Raw genomic sequence first — 25,268 nt, forward strand, 5'->3', positions numbered from 1 at the left:
CCAGCCCACTGCTTCTCACATCTTCCTACAAGTACAGCCACACTAGCATTTCCTACACTGGGATTGAAGACCCAGGACAAATTCATAAAGCCGGTAATATGTTAGGTAGGGCCAGACCAGCTGATGAAAGGATAAGAAGGTAGGAAGGTGGAGGCAGAGCTTTGGAGAAAAGAATTGCCGGGACGTGTAACTGACATGAAAGCAACCCCTCAGCCTCAGCAGCCCCCATATGCCATCTGTTTCACATATTGGACTTCCATGCCTGGTTTCATTTGAAAACAGAATTCTGCTGCTACCAACCACCACGACAAGCCACTGAGCTAGAAAAAGGGAAGCCGGGAGCTGAGGGTAATGTGAAGGGGACACTTACATGGGGCCTGACCAAAATGAGAAACTGAGCGTGAAGTTCAGCCAGAAGCCAAAAGGAGCCATAACAGGGGGAAAAATGGGGAAGCACTGACTGGTCTACATTATCTCACCCTTTCTCCCTCCCAGGCTGACCAGCTGAGACACCACCCCAGTTGACAGGATTTCCTGTTATTACACAGACCTGCAATCTCACGCCTCACCGTCTTGTCAACTCAGCTTCCCACTTCTGTGGGCTTAAAGGTAAAGGAGGCATTACTAAAAGCTGCAATCAAGCTGGTGGAGAGGCGCAGGGACAGCAGGATGGCAGCAGAGTGGGCAAGCGCAGAAGTGACAGAGGGAAATCACCTCGGACGGAGTCAGTCTGCCTTGCACACAGAGAAAGACCCAAGGCAGCGAAATCCCACTGCTTGTCCCAACTCTCTTCCCACATGAGGTTAAAGAGGATGAGGCAGCTTGAAAGAAGTGCTGCAGGTTAGCCAAGATGAGTTGGAATAACCATATCAGTAGTTAATATTTCTGCGCCATCTGGCAAGTAGGGTTTGCCCCAAGTTCTCTGGCCCTGCACCCTGGCCCTTTGGCGAGGTCCGCCCAGACCGCCTCAAGATCCAGGAACAGCAGGGGTCCTCCAGAGTCCTGGGCCCAATGCTGTAGTTGGTCAGTGCCCATCTAGCCTGACTGCTGAATGCTCTGAAATCACCCACCTCACTTCTGCAATAGGATATGTTTCAAGGAGGCAGCTTCTCTTAAGCAGGAACAGATAGAAAGGCCCCCTCCCCTTCTCTGGTCCATTCCATGGGAGCCCATGGGAGGTGGTGTCCTTGACTCAGGACATGGAGTACTCACACCCTTTGGGTGTCTGCATCCTAGTGGGTGGCAGTGGGAATAGTGAGAAACGTGGAGGAAACCGACAAAGAGCATTTATTGAGCTCCTAGTTATGTGGCACACTATGCTCGGCAGTCTGCACACAGAATCTCAAATTCTCCAACAACCTCACAGGTAGGAGTGTATCCTCATTTTTCAGATAAGATTGATGCTCAGAGCTTTGCCAGGGGCCATACATTGGTAGATCCCAACTCAAATGGAGGCCAAACTAATCAGGCAGTGGCACCCCCCATGCCACAGGGGCAGGTGGGCAAGGAAGGGAGGCAAGTGAGTGTGTACTGTAAGGACCAAGAAAGTCCCTCTAAAGCCAGCAGCCAGGCCTCAGGTCCCCTGACAGGCTCCACACCAGACCGTGAGTCCAGTGCCCAGGTCTGACCTTTCCAGAGAGGCCGGAAACCTGGAGTTTTAGGTGAGATGTCCAGATTTCTAAACAACTTTTAGGCCAAACCACATGCGCCAACCCCATGGGTTTCCAATCTGCCATTTCTAACAACCCTTCTTAACCTGAAAGCAAGTCTGTTTCTCAGCCACAGCAGGTACAAAGTAGTAACACATCATCAGGCAGAGTCACCCGGACCAAGAAGAGACCTCATCTTAATCCCTCCAAAACTAGGCTCCTCAGAAGGGCAATGCCCCCCTTACCTCATGATCTATTCATGAACCTATGCCCAGGTACATCAAGCCCAAATCTGGATAATGCCAGCTCTGTGTGGCTCTTGCAGTCCACTTACTAAGGGTTTAAGTATGTGGGAGGCTTGGGTTCAAATCCCAGCTCAGGCACTTACACTGGCTACATGACTCCGGGTGAGTTATTCCACCTCTCTGTATCTGTACTTCCTCCTTGTAAGACAGGGATACAGTATCTATCTCACAGGGTGTGGGGAGTTTTAAAGGAGTTGACACATATGAAGCACTTGGAGCCTGGCACATACTAAAGGCTAAGCAAGTGTCTGCAGTTATCATTACCTCGTGGCATCGAGCCTGGGACTGGTCTATGGTATCAGCCTGTGAGTTGGATCCAGGCTCACCTTCCTCCCGTTCCCTCCCAGCTCTCCCCGCTACTGTGGGTCCCCCTCCCCTACAGTCAACACTCTGTTAAAGAGATGGAAAAATCGGAGGTGGATTTCCCTTTGGGTTTCAGGCAACCAACTGACTCAGAAGGAAGATATTTCAACTCAGACCTGTCAGAGATCAAACACAATTCTTGGAACCTCCTCTTTCCTTGAAAATCTCTGGGGTTTTCTTCACACGACCTCCTCCCTCCCAACAAGAACAGAAGCAGGGTGGTTGGAGAGAGAAGGAAAATGTGCGTTTCCTGTCTCAGGCCGGCTGCAGATAACTCATCTCTGGTTTCCGGAAACCTCATCTCTGAGCATTTATTTCTGCAGAGAAAAAGTCCTCCCAGGGAGTTTGAGGAGGCGGGAGGGCATGGAGTGAGTGGTGGTGGCAAGAATGTTAGATCCTCAACTGCCCTGTCTGCCTGCTCCCACTTCCAATTTCAACTTGGGTATCATTTTCTCCTAGGTCTAATTATGTGCCCATCGTCCACACGCCCCCAGCACTCCAGATTCCACCATCACCCCTCTAAAAGCATTGCCTGAGAACTACCTGCCCCGTTCCTCTCTCATTCTGCTGTAAGATCTCCAAGACACAAACCACCTACTCAATGACCATCCCAGTATACAGCCCAGTACTGGGCAGAGCACTCCACATTTATTCAATAAATAAATCAATGAATCAATGGCCCCTCCTTTGACACACACACCCCAACACTCAAAGACTGAAAGCACTTACAAGAACATTGGCAAGCAGGTTCTTCAAAGAACCAGCAAACATCAATCTTGCTTTTTTCACACTTTTCTAATTCTTCTCGGTCACATAAAATCAGTGGGAGAGTTGGCAGAAAAGACTGCTTAGGGAGAGTGCGCTCCTGTGTCAGCTTAGCTGCTCTTGTTCTTGGAAGGGCTCATGAAACCCAAACCTCTAACCCAGACTTTTCCTCGCTGCCAAAATGCAGCCACATCAGGGGTGAGGCTGGAGAGGAGTGTTAAAAACCGCACTAACACCCCACTGAGAATTCAAAACAAGAAGACTCCCAGAATCAGCCCGAACTCCGGCAGATGGAAATTTAGGGAAGCCAGAATTATTGATTGTGATGCCTGGGGATTTAGCTAGAATACATCTATTCTGAAAGGTCATTTTCTCTCCTTGAGAGATATTACAATGTACAAGCTGTGCCTCCTAAGGCAGTTTCAATAGGAAATATTCTGATTTATGGTTTTCATATCAATAGACCATGTGCCCTGACTTTTACATGGGGCAACATTGGCCGCTATATTGAGGTGAGACATTTCTGATGGATTTTTTTTTTTTTTTTTGAGACAAAGTCTTGCTCTGTCCCCCAGGCTGGAGTGCAGTGTGGCACGATCTTGGCTTACTGCAACCTGTGTCTCCCAGGTTCAAGCGATTCTCCTGCCTCAGCCTCCCAAAAATAGCTGGCTGGGATTACAGGCGCACACCACCACACCTGGCTAATTTTTGTATTTTTAGTAGAGTCAGGGTTTTGCCATGTTGGCCAGGCTGATCTGAAACTCCAGACCTCAGGTGATCCACCCGCCTCGGCCTCTCAAAGTTCTGGGACTACAGAGTGAGCCACCGCACCTGGCCTGACGGATTTATTCTTAAAGTGTGGAGAAACCTGTCTTTGGATCCAATACTGTGTTTTAGAATTTGACCGTCCTCAGTCCCAAGTTCTTCCTCATAATTACTTCAAAGTCTATCTGCTAACATTTAAACTAGAGTCTATTTTCAAAGACATGTCTTAAATGGAAAGGCCACTTATAATAATGACTGCATTACAAGACCCAGTTACATAAAACATCTACCTTCCTAGTCATCCTTTGCATTGGCTACTATTTAAATAAATTTGTATTTCCCAGGTACGTACTAACCCTACAGATAGAAAGTGGCCAGGGTGGCTGGGATGAGTGACCCAAAGAATCTGATTTAGGCTTTGACCCCAGACTTGGATACTCCATCAAAAAGTTTATTACCATTTGGGTTCAGTAGAATGGAGAACTGAGAAAGTCATTTCCTCTTGTTCTTTTCTCTGTGGAAAGGAGAAACAGCTGGCTCTCCTTGTAAGAACTTAGCCTCACCCAAACTTCAACTCCAGGCACCACTCTTTGAGGATTCTGTCCCAGACTCTCTAGTTCAAAGTGAGCTCACCTCATCCAAACTGCTGGAGAAGTTTTTTCTGAGACAGGATCTTGCTCTGTTGCCCAGGCTGGAGTGCAGTGTGCATCATCACGCCCAGCTTTTCATTTTATTTATATTTTTTGTAGAAACCGGGGTTTCATTATGCTGCCCAAGCTGGTCTCAAACACTTGGACTCAAGTGATCCCCCTGCCTCAGCCTCCCAAAGAGCTGGGATTACAGGTGGGAGCGTGACACCTGGCCTGGAGTGGGTTATACACAGCACTATTCATGGGGCAATTCATCACATCGGCCTGTGCTCTCATGCATCGTACTCACCCATTATGTATCACTTTACTATTTCTTAACTGTTCACAGTAATAAGAATCATATGGCTAACATTTATTAAACCTTTATTAAATCACCAGACCCTGTACTAAGGATGCTTTTAGCATTATCTCAATCCTCCCAATGACCATGAGGTTAGTGCTATTATTATCCTCATTTCATAAAAGACAAAACAGACTTAGAAAAATGAGGTCACACAGCTAGCCCAATCTTGATCCCTGGTTTCTCTGAATCCAGAAACTGCTCTCTTCGGTTAAAAATTTCTATTAAACTTAGCACAAATCCTCTTGCATATAACAGGAACTGTCACAACTGAAAAATGGGCTGAAGAACTGAGGCTTCTCTGTTTGCACATCTCTTTCTGACATCCCTACCATCCTGTGCCTCACCCTCTCCACCAGTCCTGCCTCAACCATGTTGAGTTGATAGATCTATTCTGCAAACAAGTCTCTTCCAAAAGGAAAATCAAAACCCAAGTGTCTACTTGAAAGTAACCAGAGAGCAGCCTATCTCAGTGTTTAAGATGCTGGAATAAAGGCAGCTGTGTTTACCTCCACACAGGCACTTGCTGATGTGGGAGGGCTAGCTTCATTCAACTTGGGACATCCAGGTCATGTCAATGCCTGGGAGATACTTCACATCCTCAGTTACATTCTGCGTCTCTGATGTGAAAGCCTATCTCCATCCTCTGGCCTTCTCTAAAATAGTGTGGCTAGAATGCAAGGTACAGAAACATGGGGAAGGAAAGCTCTGATTTTTTTTTTTTTTAAGCTTTGGCTTATTCTGGGCTCAATTTATATCTGGGCACATAGTTTCAAACCTCAACCATATGTATTTCCCACTAGTCTGAAAAATCACTCAAGACACAGAGGAACATCTAGCAGCCCTAACGCCAACACTGGAAAGGAGGGCTGGGGGAGTGTCATGCTCCTCATGATGGGTGTTAGTCACAGGACGTGATAAGACATGGGCTCACAGAGACCTCGGGAAAGGAACGATGGCAGAAAAAAAGATCAGGAACCATCAACTTAATCCTTCTCCCAACATAAGACCTCTCTTTCTGACACTACAATATAGTGTAAAGAACAAAGGTGTTGCTATGAGTCCGCCCAAAATTTATATGTCAAAGCCTTAACCCCCAATTTGATGGGATTTGGATATGGGCCTTTGAGAGATACTTGGGGTTAGATGAGGTCATAAGAGTAGGGCCCACATGATTAGTGTCCTTATAAGGGACATCAGAGAGCTCTCTCTCCCCATCGAGTGCAAAAGAGATCATGTGTACACACAGTACACATCTTCCAGCCGGGAAGAGGGCCATCACCAGGAATGGAAATGACCGGCACCTTGATCTTGGACTTCCCAGCCTCCAGAACATTGAGAAATAAATTTTTGTTGTTTAAGTCATCCAGTCTATGGTATTTGTTATGGCAGCCCCAGTAAACTGCTACAGGTATCTAAGTCAGAAAGGAGTTCAAATCCTTTTGCCACTGCTCATTGCTGTGTGACTTTTATTTAATTTCTCTAATGCATGATTTTCTCATTTATCAACTACTCATAACAAAGGGCTGTGGGGAGGGTTGAATGTGTTGATGTAGGAGAAAGGCACCTAGCATTTTCTGGGACTCAACACTCTGAAGCAGCAATGCCTCCCCAATGCATGCAATGGCTGGTGTTATAAAAGGGCAGCTTCTTGGCCATATTCAATCCACAGATGTGTTTTGTTTGGCCTGCACAAATGTTTGGGGAAATTTGGATTATTTACCAACATTTAAAAGTCAGAAAATTTACATAAACATCTCAATTTCCAGTTCTTCTTGAAAAATAAGAGATGTATCAGTGGGCCTGTGTTCTACCAGGGTAATCCTCTTTTGACAGAGGGCACAATCTCACTGCCAGACACCCACGCCAGCTTCACCCATTCAGAAGACCTGCTTGGTACCTGAAGTCTTTTGAGTTAGCAGCCCCTGGGCTACCTGGGCTGATGAAAACTGGCTTGACTTGTACTTCTCCCAGCTGTCCATAAACAGAGCTTTTAAATACAATTTCAGGATCAGCCTCCCAAAGTGAAAAATAATTAGCACATTCCTGAGTCAATGTTTTATTTATTTATTCTTCTATTGTGAACTAAAGAACCTCATGGAAAGGCCAGAATTTTAGTTCTTGGAGAAAAATGAAGCTTTGCAATGTGTGTGTTGGCTGACCCCGCTTTGCCCCTGTCACTCAATTTCTTGGGGCCTCAGTTTCCTCCTTTGTAAAATGAGGCCTTGGGCTAGATATCTTTTGTCTTTTTCCATATTTATGTAAGTATGATGTGAAATTCAAGAACATGGATGGAAATTTAATACAATTCTAAAGACTTTAATGAAAGTAGAGCTCTTAAAACACCTCAATGACCTTAATGCAGGCCTTAACTAACAGTAAACAGGACCAGAACAATGGACTTGTTTATTGTTCTGCCCACTCCAGGGTTGGGTCTTTAGCCTTGAAGTTCTGCACTTAACATATCCAGAAACAAATGAATACCAGGGCATGAAAGGACCTGATGGAGGCCAGGCTCGGTGGCTCATGCCTCTAATCCCAGCACTTTGGGAGGCTGAGGTGGGTGGATCACGAGGTCAGGAGTTCAAGACCAGCCTGGCCAAGATGATGAAACTCGTCTCTACTAAAAATACTAAAATTAGCCAGGCATGGTGGTGGGCACCTGTGATCCCAGCTCAGGAGGCTGAGGCAGAGAATTGCTTGATCCCAGGAGGCAGAGGTTGCAGTGAGCCGAGATGGCACCATTGCACTCCAGCCTGTGTAACAGAGCAAGACCCCGTTTAAAAAACAAACAAAAAAAACCTGATGGATCGATCTCCTGTCCCTAGAAGATCCTGGTGCTCTGAGCCCTGCCTGACTTGCTGCTATCATTTCACCAAAACATAGACCTAACTGCACAACTACCCAACTTCTGGTGTTCTATGCACATGGATGGGCCTTCTTTTGGTTCCTTGCTCATTGCAACCAGAGGAACTTTGCATGTGCAGTTTCTACCAACTGGAACCCTGTTCACCTAGGTAATTTCCATGGATGTTTCAGATCACAGCAGCAGCATCACATACACCATTCCTGGCCTCCTTGACAAAAATCAAGTCATTTTAACATATGCTTTCATCACATCAGCTGTGTTGGAGTAGCTGTCTTAGTTGCACTTTTACATTTCACATGTGTGGCTAGTTGACTAATGATTCTCTTCCCAATGCAAGAGGGCAGGGTCCATGTCTGTCTTTGGTCCTTGCTGTCTCTCCAGTGCCTGGCCAACAGAGATGCACTCAAATGTTTGCTGGTAAGTCACTTAGTAAAAGGAAGAATGCAATAAAACCCCAAGCAGTCTGGTTCCAACAACTAAGCTGAATTGCCTATTATGGTACCTAATGGTTAGGAAGGGCACAATAAACGCTTACAGAATAAATGACAGCTGCCATCTATCAACCCTCTACCCCTTCCCCCACAAAACACACTACACACTGAACAAATGATTCTCTATGGATCAGAAGTCTAGACAGACACAGGTCTCAGAACGCAACAGCCATGAAAGCAGCATAGCTGACAGAAGAAGCAATAAGAATCAAGCAGGAAAAAAACAAAAAAACAAAAAAACGCTTAAGGCTCCTAAGGTGGTAGCCCCTATGCCCCTGCTCAGGCTTATAGGGGAAAATGGCACCAAGTCTGGCCTGCCACATACCTGATGTTTTCGTTCAGGGCATAGAGCTCGTTGCTTTGCAAGCCACCCCCTTTGAAAACGTTGATCACAGCAGTCTGAACGCTACAGGAAAAGAGAATAACCCCTGGTTAGAGAATCTCCCTTCTTGGGCCATTTCAATAGCAGCTCAGGGCTGAAGGTGGGTGGAGTGACCAGGAAGCTCATAGCACAAACCTGGCCACACTCTCCATCCATCCTCCATTTCCTCAGTGTCCTTGGGAAGAAAGGAAGACCGAAGCCGAAAGGACTCAAAAGCAGCCCCCGCTTTCTTGCAAGCCGGCGGGTCTTCCTCCCTTACCTCGCCAGCGGCCCTGCTGGTGCAGCCACAGTCAAGGGCAGCCAGTGGGATCTGATCGCAGGAAACTGCATGGGCCTGGGAGATTCCAAATGGCATTTCCTGCAACCAGAAGCTGACCCATGCCTACGGTTCTTTCACAGCCCCTGTCTTCACAGGGAAGCTTGGTGGCCTTGAGCTAACATGAACCGGTAAGTCCTTTCCTTTTTAACAGCACTTTCCTTGGAAGAATTTCTCGCAGGCCAGCCTTACAGGCCCCTCATATTTTCCACTCCTGTGAGGTGTACCGGCAGTAGAGTTAGTTCTTTGAGAGGCCATATCAGGGCTTACTCCACAGCCTCTGGGACGACAGCCCAGTGTTTCAGCAAAGGAGCTGCTTACGATCTTGTCTATATTAAGGGCCCTGGCCTTTTCTTTAAAAAACAGGGATCCATTTAACACCAAAACATTTTGGAGCCCCCTCTCTCCATCCCTATCATCAGAGTCGTGCTTTCTGTGTCCATTCATTGAAAATATCCATAATGGGCTGGGCACGGGGGCTCACGCCTGTAATCCCAGCACTTTGGGAGGCAGAGGCAGGTGGATCACTTGAGGTCAGGAGTTCGAGACCTGTCTGGCCAACATGGTGAAACCCCGTCTCTACCAAAAATACAAAATCAGTCAGGTGTGGTAAACCCAGCTACTCAGGAGGCTGAGGCAGGAGAATCGCTTGAACCCGGGAGGCAGAGGTTGCAGTGAGCCAAGATTGCACCACTGCACTCCAGCCTGGGTAACAGAGCAAGACTGTCTCAAGAAAAGAAAAAAGAGAAAAGATCCATAATGATCCAAACTACAAAGAATTCAGTTATGCTTCAAAATAATGATGCATTTAATTACTCCAAACAGTGTCTGCAAAGATTTGAAAAACAGTAGCCCACAAGCATATAAGACATAGTGCTGATTCAGTCTGCTCAATTCTTGGTGCACAAAAGGTTGGCTAGACACCTAACAAAACTCTGTGCCTCCTCTTCCAAGCACCTGTGGCTCTCAGGTCTTCATAATCTTGGGTTTATGCCAATCATTTAATTTTTCACAGACATGTTTTATCTTCCCGAGTGGGAAGTAGGTTACTTAAGGTTTCTTATAGAAGCCCACTCTCGGATATGCTGACAGTTTCAGGTGTGACTAATGAGCATGAATAGTGACTGTAAATTCCAGTGCAACTGTCCCAGTCTGGTAAACTGACTCTAACAGGCCAGAGGCTCTCAGTGGTCTATTTTCTGGCTACTGAAACAAAGAAAGCTAACAGACACACTGGATATAAAAAAAACTTGCTCTCTTGGCCAGGTGCAGTAGCTCACACCCATAATCCCAGCGCTTTGGAAGGCTGAGGTGGGAGTGATCCCTTGAGGTCAGGAGTTCAAGGCCAGCCTGGGCAGTATAGTGAGACCTCCCCCTCTCTTTAAAAAAAAAAATTGCTTTTTTAATTAGCTGGGTGTGGTGGCATGTGCCTGTAGTCCCAGCTACTCGGGAGGCTGGGGCAGGAGGATCGCTCAAGCCCAGAAGATTGAGGCTGCAGTGAACTATAATTGCACCACTGCACTCCAGCCTGGGTGACAGAGTGAGACCCTGTCTCTAAAAAAAGAAAAAAAAAGAAAATTTGCTCTCATCCTTATTTACCCCCATAATCACGGCCTTCCCAGAATCAGCAGAAGCTCAGTCAGCCCCCGGATGCCTCCCTCCCTGCCATGGCCCTTGGCAGCCCTCCACCCCACATCCTGCGGCCTCCTTCACCTGTTCCAGGCTGAGCTGGAGCTCAGCTGCAGAGCCTGCCGAGTTGCTTGGAATCGGGGAAGGTCGCTGAGCACGGGGGAGCTCATGAAGCGCGGTCTAGGCCTGCGGAAGGAGCCCATCTTGAGGAACTCGACGGGCAGAATGGGAGCGAAGCCGCGGGTCATAAGTCCTGATGACAGTTCAGCTTCACCTCTAGGACCAGAAGGTTCCGAATGCCCTCGAAAAGGGCTTCTCCAGGGGCTGCCTTCAGGGCCTCAGGCTTTCTTAAAACCACAAACGTAGCCAACACCTGAAAAGAGAGGGCAGCTTTTATTGAGAACTCCTGGCCTGAGAACACCTCTTAGAGGAAGTTGGCTGGGACTTTCCAGCCTAACTACCCCGAAAACAACTGCGGGACCCAGCAATAGCATCTATTCCCTTGCAGGTTCCCATTCACAGGTTTGTACAGGTCTCTTTTCGGTTGTAACAGTGTGGTCACCCTCAAGTGGGAAGACAGTGACAATGGGGCCAGCCTAAGGCCAGTCCTGCAGAAAAATGATTTCTAAGCTGTGCTAGACTCTGGTTCCAATATGCACCATGAGTTTGGGCACTGCCTGGGTTCCTGTGGCCCACGATGTTGTGCAGTAAGAGATGGATTTTTAAAAAATGTCTCAAGGAGGACACAAGAGCTCCTCATCCTGGCATTGATGACCGTCCATGATATGCCCTTACCATGCCAGTCTGCATACATTGCTCAGTTTTTCTCAAAGTATCACTGACTCTTCACTCAGGCACATCTCACCTTCCCTTACCTGCTGTTCCTTCACTCATTTCATCAGGACACACTCACTGAGTGTTTGCTATTTATTAACCACTGTGAGTTGCAGAACATCCAAAGATTTCTAAGACCAAATCCCTGCCCTCAGGGTACTCAGTCTATGGAGAAGATAACTGTCTTCAAGTATTCACTCATGCAATAAATATTTATTGAGCAGCTACTATGCACAGGCACTCAGGCACTGGGAGATATAAGATGGCTCCAGAGGCCCTGGTGCACTGCCCCATGGAGCTCGCAACCAGCAGGCACTCTTCTATGTCATGCACAGTCCTTCCCCCATGCTTTTGCTCGTGCCAACTACTCCTCTTGCCCAGAATTCTCTTCCTTTTTCCCTCTGCTTATTTAAACCCAACTCGCCCTGCAGGGTTGGATTCAAGGACACTGTCCCCTTGTAGCAGTTGCTGGGAGACTTCATGGCTTCGCGGTTAAAGGCAGTGGCTTCAGGTTTGAGTCTTAACTTGGCCACTCCCAAGTTGTGTGACTTTGAACACACTGAGTCTGAAGTCCTCAGCTGTTACTAATGCCCAGTTTCCAGGACTGGAGAGATGAAATGAGATCATGTGACATGGCTGGCAGAATGGCAGAGCCATGGGCCTCAAGGACTGGCTATTTCCATTCAGATGAATTTCTTTCTTTCCTCGACATCTTTGGACCTGTAATTTCAGTCTCTTATTCTTTAGTGACTCTAAAGTCTAAATGAATGACTTAAAAGGTGAGTATTAGAGTTCAGCAGAGTGAAGGACAAAAGGAAACACCACAAATCTCATAGTCACTTTTTACTTGAGGGTTTAGTAGGTTTAGCCCAGAAGTATTTTCACTGCCATCTCTCTCACCAGCGAACTCTGCTATGTCCCAAAAACTAACGATGCAAGAAAAAGATATTCTAGCCTTAAGTCAACCTTCAGGTTGCCAGGGGAGAAGATTTTGCAGCTCCAGCCGGTTAGCATTTGAAGAAGGGGGAACCGAAGTCTCACCTCCAAATCAAACATGCTGTTGTGATCAGAAGAGTGAGTTAAGCCACTCAGATGGGCACAGAGGCAAGCCATCGAGAGGTAACGGGAGGTGTTAGCAGCTATCTACAGGCAACAGGCCTAGCAACAAGGAACTTGTAACAAGAAGAGGCAGAAAAGAAATGGCTTGTCCTGTCTCTTAGCTTTTTTCTTTTAAGGAAAGCAGACGTATGTCCTGTTTTCCTGTACAGTCTTTGCCCCTTCACCCGCTGCTCAGAATGAGTTCAACAGTTTTGTTAAACTTTATTAACAAAAGAAGCATAACAGGCCTGTCAAGTTTCAGAAGGCCTCAGCAGCTTCATAAATGCCACTGCAACGTGGAAAGATCTACACAAACCAACAAATGAGGTGACGAAGAAATAAAGCCACAGAAGGTCCTTCTGTATCCTTAAACTGGCTAGCTTTGGGATTTAATTCGCCCAGTAAAGGTCACATTACTAAGACAGGATCCATTTCGCTGCCCTTCTTCAAATAGGCCTGCTAAGTGCAATTCACCTGTGTAATTACAGGATATTAACTCCCTTTATGAGGATCTTAAACAAGTTAATGGAGCTGCCTCTCTTTCCATGGCACTGGTACAGGGAAGTAGAAAAGTGAGCAGAACGGATCGTTCCAGGTGTTTACCCACCACCTTCCTGCTGAAACACCCACTTCTCCAGGAAACTGTAAGACACTGAGAATCACAGGCTGGCTCCTGTCCCCGTCCACTTCTCAATTAGTGTCCCCAGGCTGCCTAGTCCAGCAAAGCGCCTGGGCAGCCCCATCCACACACTCAGCCTCTCTTAAATAAGGGTCATTTTCAGCCTACAACTGTGGCTCCCGCGGACTCAGATAAACTTCAGAGTCACACACAACGAGTTGCCACTGACTCATTTTTCTCCTCTCGAATCCGCCACTCTCAATCCTGACAGCTGAAGAGAATATGAAGCTGTCTTTGTCTCCACCGTTCCTACTGCTGGGCAGAGCCAAGAGACCTCCCCAGAGCAGCACAGGGAGGAAGGAGGAGGCCGTTGGGAGCATTCACAAGAGTGGCTTGAAGGGAGACGCTGATACACCCTGGGCTCACCTGCTACAGCGCTGGCCCGGCAGACGCAGGCCTGTCCTGACCTATATCTGACAAGTCAGAAAATGACAGAACAGACGGGGCCTCAGAGTGGGGCCAGTCCAGGTCCCATTTACAGATGACAAAGGTATAGCAAAGAAGCAAAGAAATACGTCCAAGGTGCTCGAGGCAGGAAGAGGGCCAGGACTGTGAGAGCTGTTCCCCGACACCTGTTTGAGCATGTTCCCCAGCTCCCACCTAGGCCATTCTGCAAACTCCTTGAAGACAGGCATCGGGCTTTATTCACCTCTGTATCCTCAAGACTAAGCTCATGGCTTAACCTGGAATCCCAGCACTTTGGGAGGCTGAGGTGGGTGGATCACCTGAGGTCGGGAGTTCGAGACCAGCCTGACCAACATGGAGAAACCCCGTCTCTACTAAAAATACAAAATGAGCCGGGCATGAGGGCGCATGCCTTTAATCCCAGCGACTCGGGGGGCTGAGGCAAGAGAATCGCTTGAATCCGAGAGGTGGAGGTTGCAGTGAGCCGAGATGGCACCACTGCACTCTAGCCTGGGCAACAGAGCAAGGCTTCTCTTTCTCTCAAAAAAAAAAAAAAAAAAAAAAAAAAAAAGGCATCGGCTGCCTGGCTGACATGAAGCCAAGCATTGTCACAATACATAAACTTACTCAACCCTCACAAAATACCAGTTGAGCTGGGCACAGTGGCTCATGCCTGTAATCCCAGCACTTTGGGAGGCCAAGGTGGGCAGATCTCGAGGGCAGGAGTTCGAAATCAGCCTGACCAACATGGTGAAACCCTGTCTCGACTAAAAATACAAAAATTAGCCAGGCGTGGTGGCGCGCCTGTAATCCTAGCTACTCAGGAGGCTGAGACAGGAGAATCGCTTGAACCCAGGAGGCAGGGGTTGCAGTGAGCCGAGATCGTGCCACTGCACTCCAGCCTGGGCGACAGAGCAAGACTCCATCTCAAAAAAAAAAAAAAAAAATACTTGAACATCAGAGAAGTTAAGTAACCTACCCAAAGTCACACAGCTAGTGAGTGGCAGATCATTGACTGGTGCCTCATTCTCCAGCCCATTCCCACTTTTCCATGCTAGCAAACTCAGCCAGAAAACCAGAATTGAAGCCACTAAGTTAGGAACTAAATTTCCTATCAAAAGTTCAATCTCATGCCCCTGAGATAAATAAACTGGCATAAGGAACTCTATGACCATATTTGATGGGGCAAGAGGAGTGGTGAGAAAGGATGAAAGAAGAAAGCACAGCTGCCTTAGACACCCACTCCCTATGAGCTGTGTGACCTTGATCAAGTTACTTGACCTCTCTGAGTCTCAGATTCCTCCCACATGAAATGACCCTGAGTGACTACTTGAGGGTTGGAGGAGGATTAAATGAATAAATATTTGTCAAGCACTTAGAACTGTACCTGGCAAATAAGTGCTACATAAGAGCTCGTTCAATAAATAAAATCATGTTGTTGTAGTTATTTCTAAATTGCCAAGCCATGATACCAGTGGGGATACAACAGCAGCTCCCTCTGCTTCTGGTGACGCAGTAGCATCTGGAAATACTCCACTGAGGAGCAGACAAGTCCTCTGAGCCCCCATTCCCATCACAGTGCACCCAGGCTTGCCTCCTTAGCCCTTTGATAACTCATGACGTTATTTACTGACCCTACACCTCTGTGTAGCAAGTTCCTCAGTTTGAAAGTGTTTTTCTACACATGGTGTGCTTCTAAGTCTTACCTCAGTCCTGTAAGGCAGATGGAGCAGACAGTCTGTCACCAATTAGGAAACTGAGGCCTGAGCAGGTGCCTGACTCGGCCAAGGCTGGAAAGCTGTCAGGTCAGGGATTCAGCCCCGGCCGGAAGTCTCCCAGCCTCACGCCTGGCTCACTGTTGAGCCTGCCAGGAGATTCCTTTTTTCTTTTTTCCTATATATTTCAAAATATTTTCATTACGAAACATACTTTAAAAGTTTGTACACACACAAACATACATTTTAAATAATAATAATAGGCCAGGCATAGTGGCCAACGCCTATAATCCCAGCACTTTGGGAGGCTGAGACGGGCAGATTGCTTGAGCCCAGGAGGTTGAGACCAGCCTGGGAAATGTAGTGAGACCCTGCCTCTACAAAAAAATAAAAATAAAAATAAATTATTCAGGTATGGTAGTGTTTGCCCGTATTCTTAGCTACTCAGGAGGCTAAGGCAGGAGGATTGCTTGAGCCCAGGAGTTCAAGGTTACAGTGAGCTGTGATCATGTCACTGCACTCCACCCTAGGCAACAAAGCAAAAGCCTGTTTCTATTAAAATAATAATAATAATAAATAAATAATGATGAACTAGTACCTACTTAAGAAATAGAATGTTACCTTGGAAACTCTATGTGCCCCTATTTTTCTGATAATAGCATACTTGGTCATTTATTATAAAAAACATAAGCATTCACATAACTCTATGACAAACATAGTGAAAGGCCTCTTTCTAGCCACTTAGCATAGAGCAGCTCTAACCTGTAGAACTTCAAGATGACAGAAATGTTCCGTATTTGTGCTGTCCAATGGTAGCCACTAGCCATATATGGCTATTGAGAACTTGAAATGTGGCTAGTGCAACTGAGGAACTGAGTTTTAATTTTATTTAATTGTTAATAGCTGCACACATGTGTACACACACATTCTTATTAGTATCCTAATAAGAATGAGTAATGTTTTTCTTTCCTTTTAATAACATGTTATGGCCATCTTCCCATATCACTACATATTGATCTACTTTATTATTTTTAATGGTAGCTTGACTATTCCATTTAGGAGGTATTACGTTTTATTTAACCAGTCCCCTATGGGTAGATATTTAGGGAGTTTCCCCTTTTTTGGTTACTGTAAAGAATGAGCATATCTGTGGGTCTTCGGGATGACATGACCACGTTTGTAAGGTGCCTTCTCAGCAATGGAACTTCTGAATCAAAGGGTCCAGAAATTCTTAGTTATGACTCTAATACCCACCCCCACCAGAGCCTAGAAATAGCATTGCAGAAAAGATGTTGAGAAGTATAATGCTTATAGCTCTGAAGGATGTACAGCCACAAATGTGTATCACTCAGAGCTCTGGGGGCAGATAAACCCTAAAATCAGTGGTCACTTTGCCATTCGCTCACTGTGGTAGGCAGAAAAACATCTCCCCACCACCAGCAAAGATACACACACTTGTCACCAAAACCTGTGAATATTATCTTATATGGCAAAAGATGCGACTCAGATAAGAATTTTGAGAAGAGAAGCTGGTCCCAGATTGTCCAGGTGGGCCATAAACACAATCACATGTGTCCTTATAAAGGGGATGCAGAAGTTACTAGATACAGAAGAGGAGAAGACACAGACACACATAGAGAAGAAGGTGATGTGGAGACAGACGCAGAGACTGGAGTAATGCAGCCACCAGGAGCTGAAAGAGAAAAGAAGCAGATTCCCCCCTAGAGGGAGTACAGCCCTGCCCCACCTTAATTCTGCCCTTATGGCCTCCAGAACCATGAAAGAATATATTTCTGTTGTTTGAAGCCATGAAAGCTGTGGTCATTTGTTATAGCAGCCACAAGAAACCAATACACTCACAGTGTGACCTTGGACACCTCTGAGCTGCAGTTTCTACATCTGAAAAGTGGGAATAGGAAGAGTTACCTTGGAGAGTTGTGATTACCAGAAAGATCGTCTATGAAGTACTTTGCATGGTTCCTGGAACTGTATAGGTGCTAGACACAGGTGCAGTGGAGGCAGAGAGAAAAGGCACCCGAGTCAGGCTGGTCTCACCACTTCCCGTGGGGCACTGAGCAGGTGATTTAGGATTTGCAAGATATTGGATGAGATGACTCAAGTAGGGCTTAGAATACTCCTTGAATACAGCAAGTGCTTGATAAATGCTACCTATGGTTTCTTTTATTACCTCCATTACTACTACCCCTGTATTAGCCTGTTCAAACTGCTATTACAAAATACAGCAGCCTGCATGGCTTACACAACAGAAATTTGTTTTCTTACAGTTCTGGAGGCTAGAAGTCCACGATCAAGGTGTCCACAGGGTTGATTTCCTTTGGGGTCTCTCTCCTTGGTTTACAGATGGCTGCCTTGCAGCCATGCCCTCACATGCTCTTTCCTCTGTGCACTCATGCCCTTGATGTTTCTCTTTATGTCCAAATTGCCTCTTCTAGGACACACACACAAAAATGGAAAGACATTCCATGTTCACTGATTGAAATAATCAATATTGTTAAAATGTCCATACTATCTAAAGCAGTCTACAGATTGAATGCAATTCCAATCAAAATACTAATGACATTCTTCACAGAAATAGAAAAAAAATCCTAAAATTTATATGAAACCACGAAAGACCCAGAATTGCCAAAGTCTCCAGAGCAAAAAGAACAAAACTGGAGGAATCACATTACCTGACTTCAAATTATACTACAGAGCTGTAATAACCAAAAACAGCATAGTACTGGCATAAAAAACAGACACACAGATTAGTGGAGCAGAATAGAGAACCTAGAAACAAATCCATACATTTACAGTGAACTAATTTTTGACAAAGGTGCCAAGAACATACACTGAGGAAAGGACAGTCTCTTTAATAAATGGTGCTGGGAAAACTGGATATTCATATGCAGAAGAATGAAACTAGACCCCTGTCTTATATATAAAAATAAATCAAAATAGGTTAAAGACTTAAACCTAAGACCTCATACTATGAAACTACTGAAAGAAAGCCTTAGGGAAACTCTCCAGGACATTGGACTGGGCAAAGATTTCTTGAGTAATACCCCACAAGCACAGGAAACCAAAGCAAAAATGGACAAATGAGATCACATTGAGCTAAAAAGCTTCTGCCCAGCAAAAGATACCAATCAACAAAGTGAAGAGACAACCCACAGAATGGGAGAAAATATTTGCAAACTATCCTTCTGACAAGGGATTAACAACCAGAACATATAAGAAGCTGAAACAACTCTATAGGAAAGAAATATAATAATCTGATTTTAAAATGGCCAAAATACCTGAATAGATATTTCTCAAAAGAAGACCTACAAATGGCAAACAGGTATATGAAAAGATCATTTAATGTGGTTTGGCTCTGTGTCCCCACCCAAATCTCATGTTGAATTATAATCCCCATGTGTCAGGAGAGGGACCTGGTAGGAGGTGATTGGATCATGGAGGCAGTTTCCTCCATGCTGTTCTCATGAAAGTGAGTGAGTTCTCATGAGATCTGGTGGTTTTAAAGTGTGTGGCAGTTCCAGCCTTGCTCTCTCTCTGTCTCTCTCTCCTGTCACTATGCTTTCCCTTTGCCTTCCCCCATGATTGTAAGTTTCCTGAGGCCTCCCTAGCCATGAGGAACTGTGAGTCAATTAAAACTCTTTGCTTTATAAATTACCCAGTCTCAGGTAATGCTTTACAGCAGTGTGAAAATGGACTAATACATCATTGATCATCAGAGAAATGCAAATCAAAACTACAATGAGATATCATCTCCCCCCAATTAAAATGGCTTTTATGCAAAAGACAGGCAATAGCAAATGCCGGTGAGGATGTGAAGAAAAGGGAACCTTCATATACTGTTGGTGGGAATGTAAATTAGTGCAACCACTATAGAGAACAGTTTGGAGGTTCCTCAAAAAACAAAAAATAGGGCTACCATATGATTCAGCAATCTCACTGCTGAGTATACACCCAAAAGAAAGGAAATCAGAATACAAAGGGAATATCTGCACTCCCATGTTTATTGCAGCACTACTCAAAATAGCCAAGATCTGTATGCAATCTAAGTGTCCATCAACAGACGAATGGATAAAGAAAATGTGGTACATATACATAATGGAGTACTCTTCATCCATAAAAAAGAATGAGATCCTGTCATTTGCAACAACATGGGTGGAACTGGATATCATTATGTTAAGTGAAATAAGCCAGGCACAGAACAACAGACTTCTCACGTTCTCATTTATTTGTGGTAGCTAAAAATTAAAATGATTGAACTCACGGAGATGGGAAAATGATGGTTACTAGAGACTTGGAAGGGGTAGTGGTCGTGGGAGGAAGGGGGGATATTAAATGGATAAAAAAATATAGTTAGGTAAAATGAACAAGATCTTGTATATGATAGTACAATAGGGTGACTACAGTCAACTGTATTTTAAAATAACCAAGAGTATAATTGGAATGTTTGTAACACAAAGAAAGGAGAAATGCTTGAAGTGATGGATACCCCATTTACCCTGATGTGATTATTATGCATTGCATGCCTGTACCAAAATATCTCATGTACCCCATAAATATACACACTAAGTACCCACAAAAATTAAAAATTAAAAGAAATGTTCTATGCCCAATGTCTCTGAGTTAGAGAAACTAGAATTTTGGTCCATATTTCTTTCTGAAGGACCAATGCCATTTACATTAAGAAAAATTCCCTTCAAAAGCAACTTAAAAGTTTTGGTGCTGAAAGGGTTAACTTCAGTTATCTAGAAAGCCCAGGCCCTGGGTCCAGGAAATTCGGTGGCAGTTACAGGGTTACTGGGAGGTATCACAGGCCTTGCTAACACTCAGCTTATATGAGTTTCTTCAAAAACTTCCAAGATGTGTTTCTAGGAGAAAAAGAATGTGTCATCTCACTTTCTCCTCACAGCTGCCACGCCAGGGCATGGAGATGGGGCAGAGCCCTGCCTGCTGGGGCAGTGGGTAAAGGAAGATGCTGCACTCAGTGGAAAATGCAAATGAATTCCACTAGGGCTCCAACCTTTGACTCTGAAAAGGGAAGTAGAATCATGGCCCAACAACTTAAAATAAAGAAGTGGGTGGCTTATAATAACTCTGAGGCTTCCAGGAAAAAGCCATTCTGAGTGTAAATAACAAAGAAGTCAAAGAAAACAGCCATGCCATCTGATGTGACTGCCTGGAAAACAAGGAGAAACTAGTTCCCAGAGAAACAAGAGAGATAGCCTCTTTTACACACAACCCTCGGAAGCTTCTGCAGTCAGAAAGCCCAGCGTGCAAATCCTTCCCTGGACCATGAACACAGGAATGACCCAATGTCCTTCCACACCACCAGGATTTAGATAATGATCGGTCAAACTCAACTGATCCATTCTCTAATCGCAGTCAGAATGGTCTTTCTAATGACAACCTTGATGATCATGATAGCACCATTTACTGACTGCCAACTGTGAGGCGGGCACTTGACATGTATTATCTCAGCATTTTAAAAATTAACTTAGAGGGTCTTGACTTTTAGTGAAATGGAATAGAAAATATCGGAGTGCATCACATTTGGAGAAAATAAATTTATTCATGATTACTGGGTTAAAATGCCTCATTTATTTCATACCTCATATGGCACTCAAAACTACATGAAAGCACCTGTTTGGAAGCACCTGTGTCTGATCTTACAACCACCAGAAGGCAGGTGCTATTACCAGACCCAGCTTACAGAAAAGCAAATGGAGGTACCGAGTGTTTAACTTGTCTCAGGTCACATAGCTCATGAGAAAGGATGCTGGAACTAGAACCCAACAGTCCATAGCCCACAACGCTTATGTCACTCTTTGCTGCGATGCCTTCAAATGTTCCCCACAAGTCTTAGAATAAATCCACAAACACCATCCTCACATGCTCACTTCTCACCACTCTGCAGTTCTGCTCATTGGCCTTCCTTCATGTCTTCCACCAGCACCTGCTCTGCCCCGCCTCAGGATCCTTCCATGTGCTATGGCCTCTATGTGAAATATTTCCCACCCAACTCTCCAGGTTCAAACCTGCACCCCCTTTATAGCCCACCTTCATTTGCTCAGAGACACCCTCCTTTCTCCTCACCTCTGATTAGGTTCCATTACCCCAGAGAGCACCCTCCCCATCTCCTTTGTCGTCTTGTCATAATCTGCCTTAATAAATGACTACAGAATTATTTGTCATAGGTTTGTGAGGCCCATAAGGGCAGGCACTGTTTGTCATGTTCTCAGGTACATCCCCAGGGCTTAGCACAGGGCTTAGTGAAGCAGGAATTCCATAGATATTCTCTGAATGAGTAAATGAGCCAGCTGTGTGTGAGGCATCATTGCTGAGAGACAGGAACCATAAGCAGGTGTCAGCTCAGAACACCAACATTTAAAATTACATGGGCATTTTGGGAGGCCAAGGCGGGTGGATCACCTGAGCTCAGGAGTTCGAGACCAGCCTGGCTAACATGGTGAAACCCCGTCTCTACCAAAAATACAAAACTAGCCAGGCATGGTGGCGGGCGCCTGTAATCCCAGCTACTCAGGAGGCTGAGGCAGGAGAATTGCTTGAACCCGGAAGGCGGAGGTTGCAGTGAGCCAAGATCGTGCCATTGCACTCCAGCCTGGGTGACAAGAGCAAAACTCTACCAAAAAAAAATAAATAAATAAAAAATACATGAGGCTTCACCATGGGTAAACACCATGGTATTGAAATCTGACTAACTTGGCTTCAAATCCAGCCTCTACAGCTTATTAGCTGGATGACCTGCCTACGTTCCTCATAGGCTCTGAATTTCAGTGTCCTTGTCTGTCAAATGGTTGTAATGCTTATGTGCGTGTTGTTAAGATGAAAATGAGATAACCTAGATCACGGCCTCGCCCTGAATAGGGGCCCAAAAAGCTATGGTTAGTATTAATATTTTTATACAACATTGTGTTCTTCACAAAACCCTCTTAGGCTTCGCAAGGTGATGGGTGGTGGGGTTGCACTTCCACGCATCGCTGGAGGGAGAGCAGTCTGAATTGACTGCTGTGGAAGGAAATGTGACAAGATCTACCGAAGGGACAAAGGCCATACCCTCTGACCCAACAAATCTATTTCCAAGAATTTTATTCAAGGCACGTCAAGTGGCTTATGTAACATGGGTTTTTATTGCAGCCTTCCTTATAACAACAATGAGCTGGAAATAACTTAAGTGCTCACCAACAGGGAACTGGCCATATGTAAACTATGGTGTCCCATATACTGGAAGGCGATGCAGCTCTAAGAAAGAGCCGACCTTGGGCCGATCGTGGTGGCTCACGCCTGTAATCCCAGCACTTTGGGAGGCCGAGGCAGGCAGATCATGAGGTCAGGAGATCGAGACCATCCTGGCTAACACGGTGAAACCCCGTCTCTACTAAAAATACAAAAAAATCAGCCAGGCTTGGTGGCGGGCACCTGTAGTCCCAGCTACTCCGGAGGCTGAGGCAGGAGAATGGCATGAACCCGGGAGGCAGAGCTTGCAGTGAGCCGAGATCGCGCCACTGCACTCCAGCCTGGGCGACAGAGCGAGACTCCGCCTCAAAAAAAAAAAAGAAAGAGCCGACCTTGAATGAAAGAAAGGCTAAACACAGAGCCACGTGTACATTATGCTACCATCTATGTAAAAAAGATAAAAAAGAGCATTTACCCTTTTCATTGCATGTGCATAAAATGTCTCTGGAAGGGCAAACCAGCAACAGATTAACACGGTTTCCCCTAGGGCAAGGAGCTGGGTAGCAGCGACACAGTAGGGAAGTCTTTTCTCTATAAACCCTTTTGGACTTTTTGAATTCAGAAGCATGAAAATGTCTTACTTCTTCAAATAAATAAATGTAAAGGCAATAGTGACTCCCCTAACCTCCTTTCCCTAAAAGGAAGACAACAAATAAAGGTCATATGATTTCTTCAAAGTCACCCAGCTGTTAGGAGGAAGTCAGGATTCAGCTTCTGATCCCAAGCTGGGCTCTAGCAATGACAGTTCATTCATTTGACACCAATTTTATTTATTCAGCATTTATTTCACAATAGGAGTGACCCTGTGCAGGAACACATGGGCTAGCAAATAAACACTGGCAGGAAACGTAGATGAAAGGAAGAACCAATATCTTTTCTTTTTTCTGCACTATGCATCATAAACAGGCCAAAAGGGCCAGGCTGGGACCAGCTTAGGGAGTGAGGCAGGTGTGGACAGTAAGCTTGCTTTACTACCAGCACCTGCCCTGGCTAAAGGAGGCAGCCACTACTCAATCCGATCTGGTGTTTGCCATCTTAGGATATAAGCCTGGTTTTGCCAGATCTGATTTTTCCCAAGAAAGGCCAAAAATCCAAATTTTTAGAAATATGAAATCACTGGATTTGTAAGTGTTGGCAACTAATTCACCAGACCAACCAGCACTTTGAAGGTCAAACATGGAAGTTTGTGACCTTTTTTCTACCCCATCACAGCTACGGCCTCCAGCCTTCTCAGACCTTTTATGCAGAGCCTAAGCCAGGTATAAGGTAAGCCTGCACTAATCAGTCCCTGTGGCCTTGGGCAAGTCACTTCACGTCTCTGGATCTGCTGACTCACCAGTTAATTAATGGTTTGGCCCAGCTGATGGCCATGATGATCTTTCACCATCTCTGGCTGTGCATTCAGCCCCTACCCTGGGAGCCATACACACTGAGAACCTTTGAGAGAGGAGGCAGAGGCTGATACCCTAACACAACACAAACTCAGAACCATCCCTCAGCCATGTTTGAACTCCCACCTACCACATCATCTAATTCACCAGCCTCTTAACTTAGCAGCTGTCTTATCTCACTGTCAGCCCATCATCGATTTCCTTTTTTTTATACTTTAAGTTCTAGGGTACATGTGCACAACGTGCAGTTTTGTTACATATGTATACATGTGCCATGTTGGTGTGCTACACCCATTAACTCGTCATTTACATTAGGTATATCTCCTAATGCTATCCTTCCCCCTCCCCTCACCCCACGACAGGCCCCGGTGTGAGGTATTCCCCACCCTGTGTCCAAGTGTTCTCATTGTTCAATTTCCCACCTATGAATGAGAACATGCGGCCCATCACCGATTTCTCTATGAAGCCTTATGTATGACATACTCCCCTATGTATTATATACACACCCAGATACAGGGTAAGCACCCAAGGTACTGCTAAAGGAAACACACAGAAGGCAGAACCCTCCAAGCCAGCATAGGAGACTAGTTCTGGACCCCATGCCTGCCCCTGTGCCAGCCTATTGGATGGAAACCAGGTCACAAGCAGATTTTCAAAAGTGGTGGGGCCATTTGGTCAAATCAATTGTCAACCATGACTATTTTATTACCATTATGACTGCTGATTAGAATAATATTAACTATCATCAGAGGCTGGCCATGATGGTCAGGACTGTGTCAAGCCTCCATTTGCATCTATTACCTCAGTTAATTTCTACTCTAAACCAATGAGGTAGGTTTCATTAGGCTCATTTTGCAGACGAAGAAACAGAAGCATAGGGATTCACTTGCCCACAGGCAGAAGATTAGGAAGAGGAACCAAGAGGCAAATCCTGTGTGATTCCAGAGCCTGAACTCCTGACCTCTCTGTTTTAAACAATGTTCGTGTGTGCCACACACAGAGCCGAGAGATTAAACGCCACCCACTGCTTCCCTTCATAAACATTACCCACAGCTTCTTACCTTAGAGCAAGAGGACTCTGCCCCTCAAGCAAGGAGTCTGTTTCCTTGTGGCACCCACAGACCAAGCTGCAGTTGTTGTGTTTGTTTACTTGTTCAGTGTCTGATGAACCCTGACAGTATGCAAGCTCCTTTAAGGCAAAAATCTTGCCCATCTTGTTCACTATTATATCCTGGTCCCTAGCACAGTAGTGAGCACATAAAAGGTACCCAATAAATATTTTTATTTTATTTATTTTTAATGTATTTTTAATTATTTTTACTTTTTTTTTTTGAGACAAGGTCTCGCTCTGTC

General features: G+C 45.4%; 1 protein-coding gene across 9 annotated transcripts in view; it reads right to left on the minus strand.

The window, feature by feature from the left end:
* Positions 1–25,268, minus strand: part of PRR5L (proline rich 5 like) — a 169,199-nt gene that overhangs the window by 51,874 nt on the left and 92,057 nt on the right. For 7 of the 9 annotated variants that reach the window (XM_054438692.2, XM_063670989.1, XM_063670986.1 and 4 more), the window contains 2 exons: positions 10,609–10,897; positions 8,523–8,603 (listed from right to left, as the gene is read on the minus strand). In XM_054438692.2, coding sequence (XP_054294667.2) covers positions 8,523–8,603; positions 10,609–10,772 — 245 coding nt within the window. In that variant the 5' untranslated portion in view covers positions 10,773–10,897. Of the gene's footprint in view, positions 1–8,522; positions 8,604–10,608; positions 10,898–15,246; positions 15,434–17,538; positions 17,669–25,268 lie in introns of those variants that run through there. The other 2 variants (XM_054438691.2, XM_063670991.1) reach the window with 2 other exon arrangements.

This window comes from Pongo pygmaeus, chromosome 9 (assembly GCF_028885625.2).
Source record: "Pongo pygmaeus isolate AG05252 chromosome 9, NHGRI_mPonPyg2-v2.0_pri, whole genome shotgun sequence".
Classification (NCBI taxonomy): domain Eukaryota; kingdom Metazoa; phylum Chordata; class Mammalia; order Primates; family Hominidae; genus Pongo; species Pongo pygmaeus.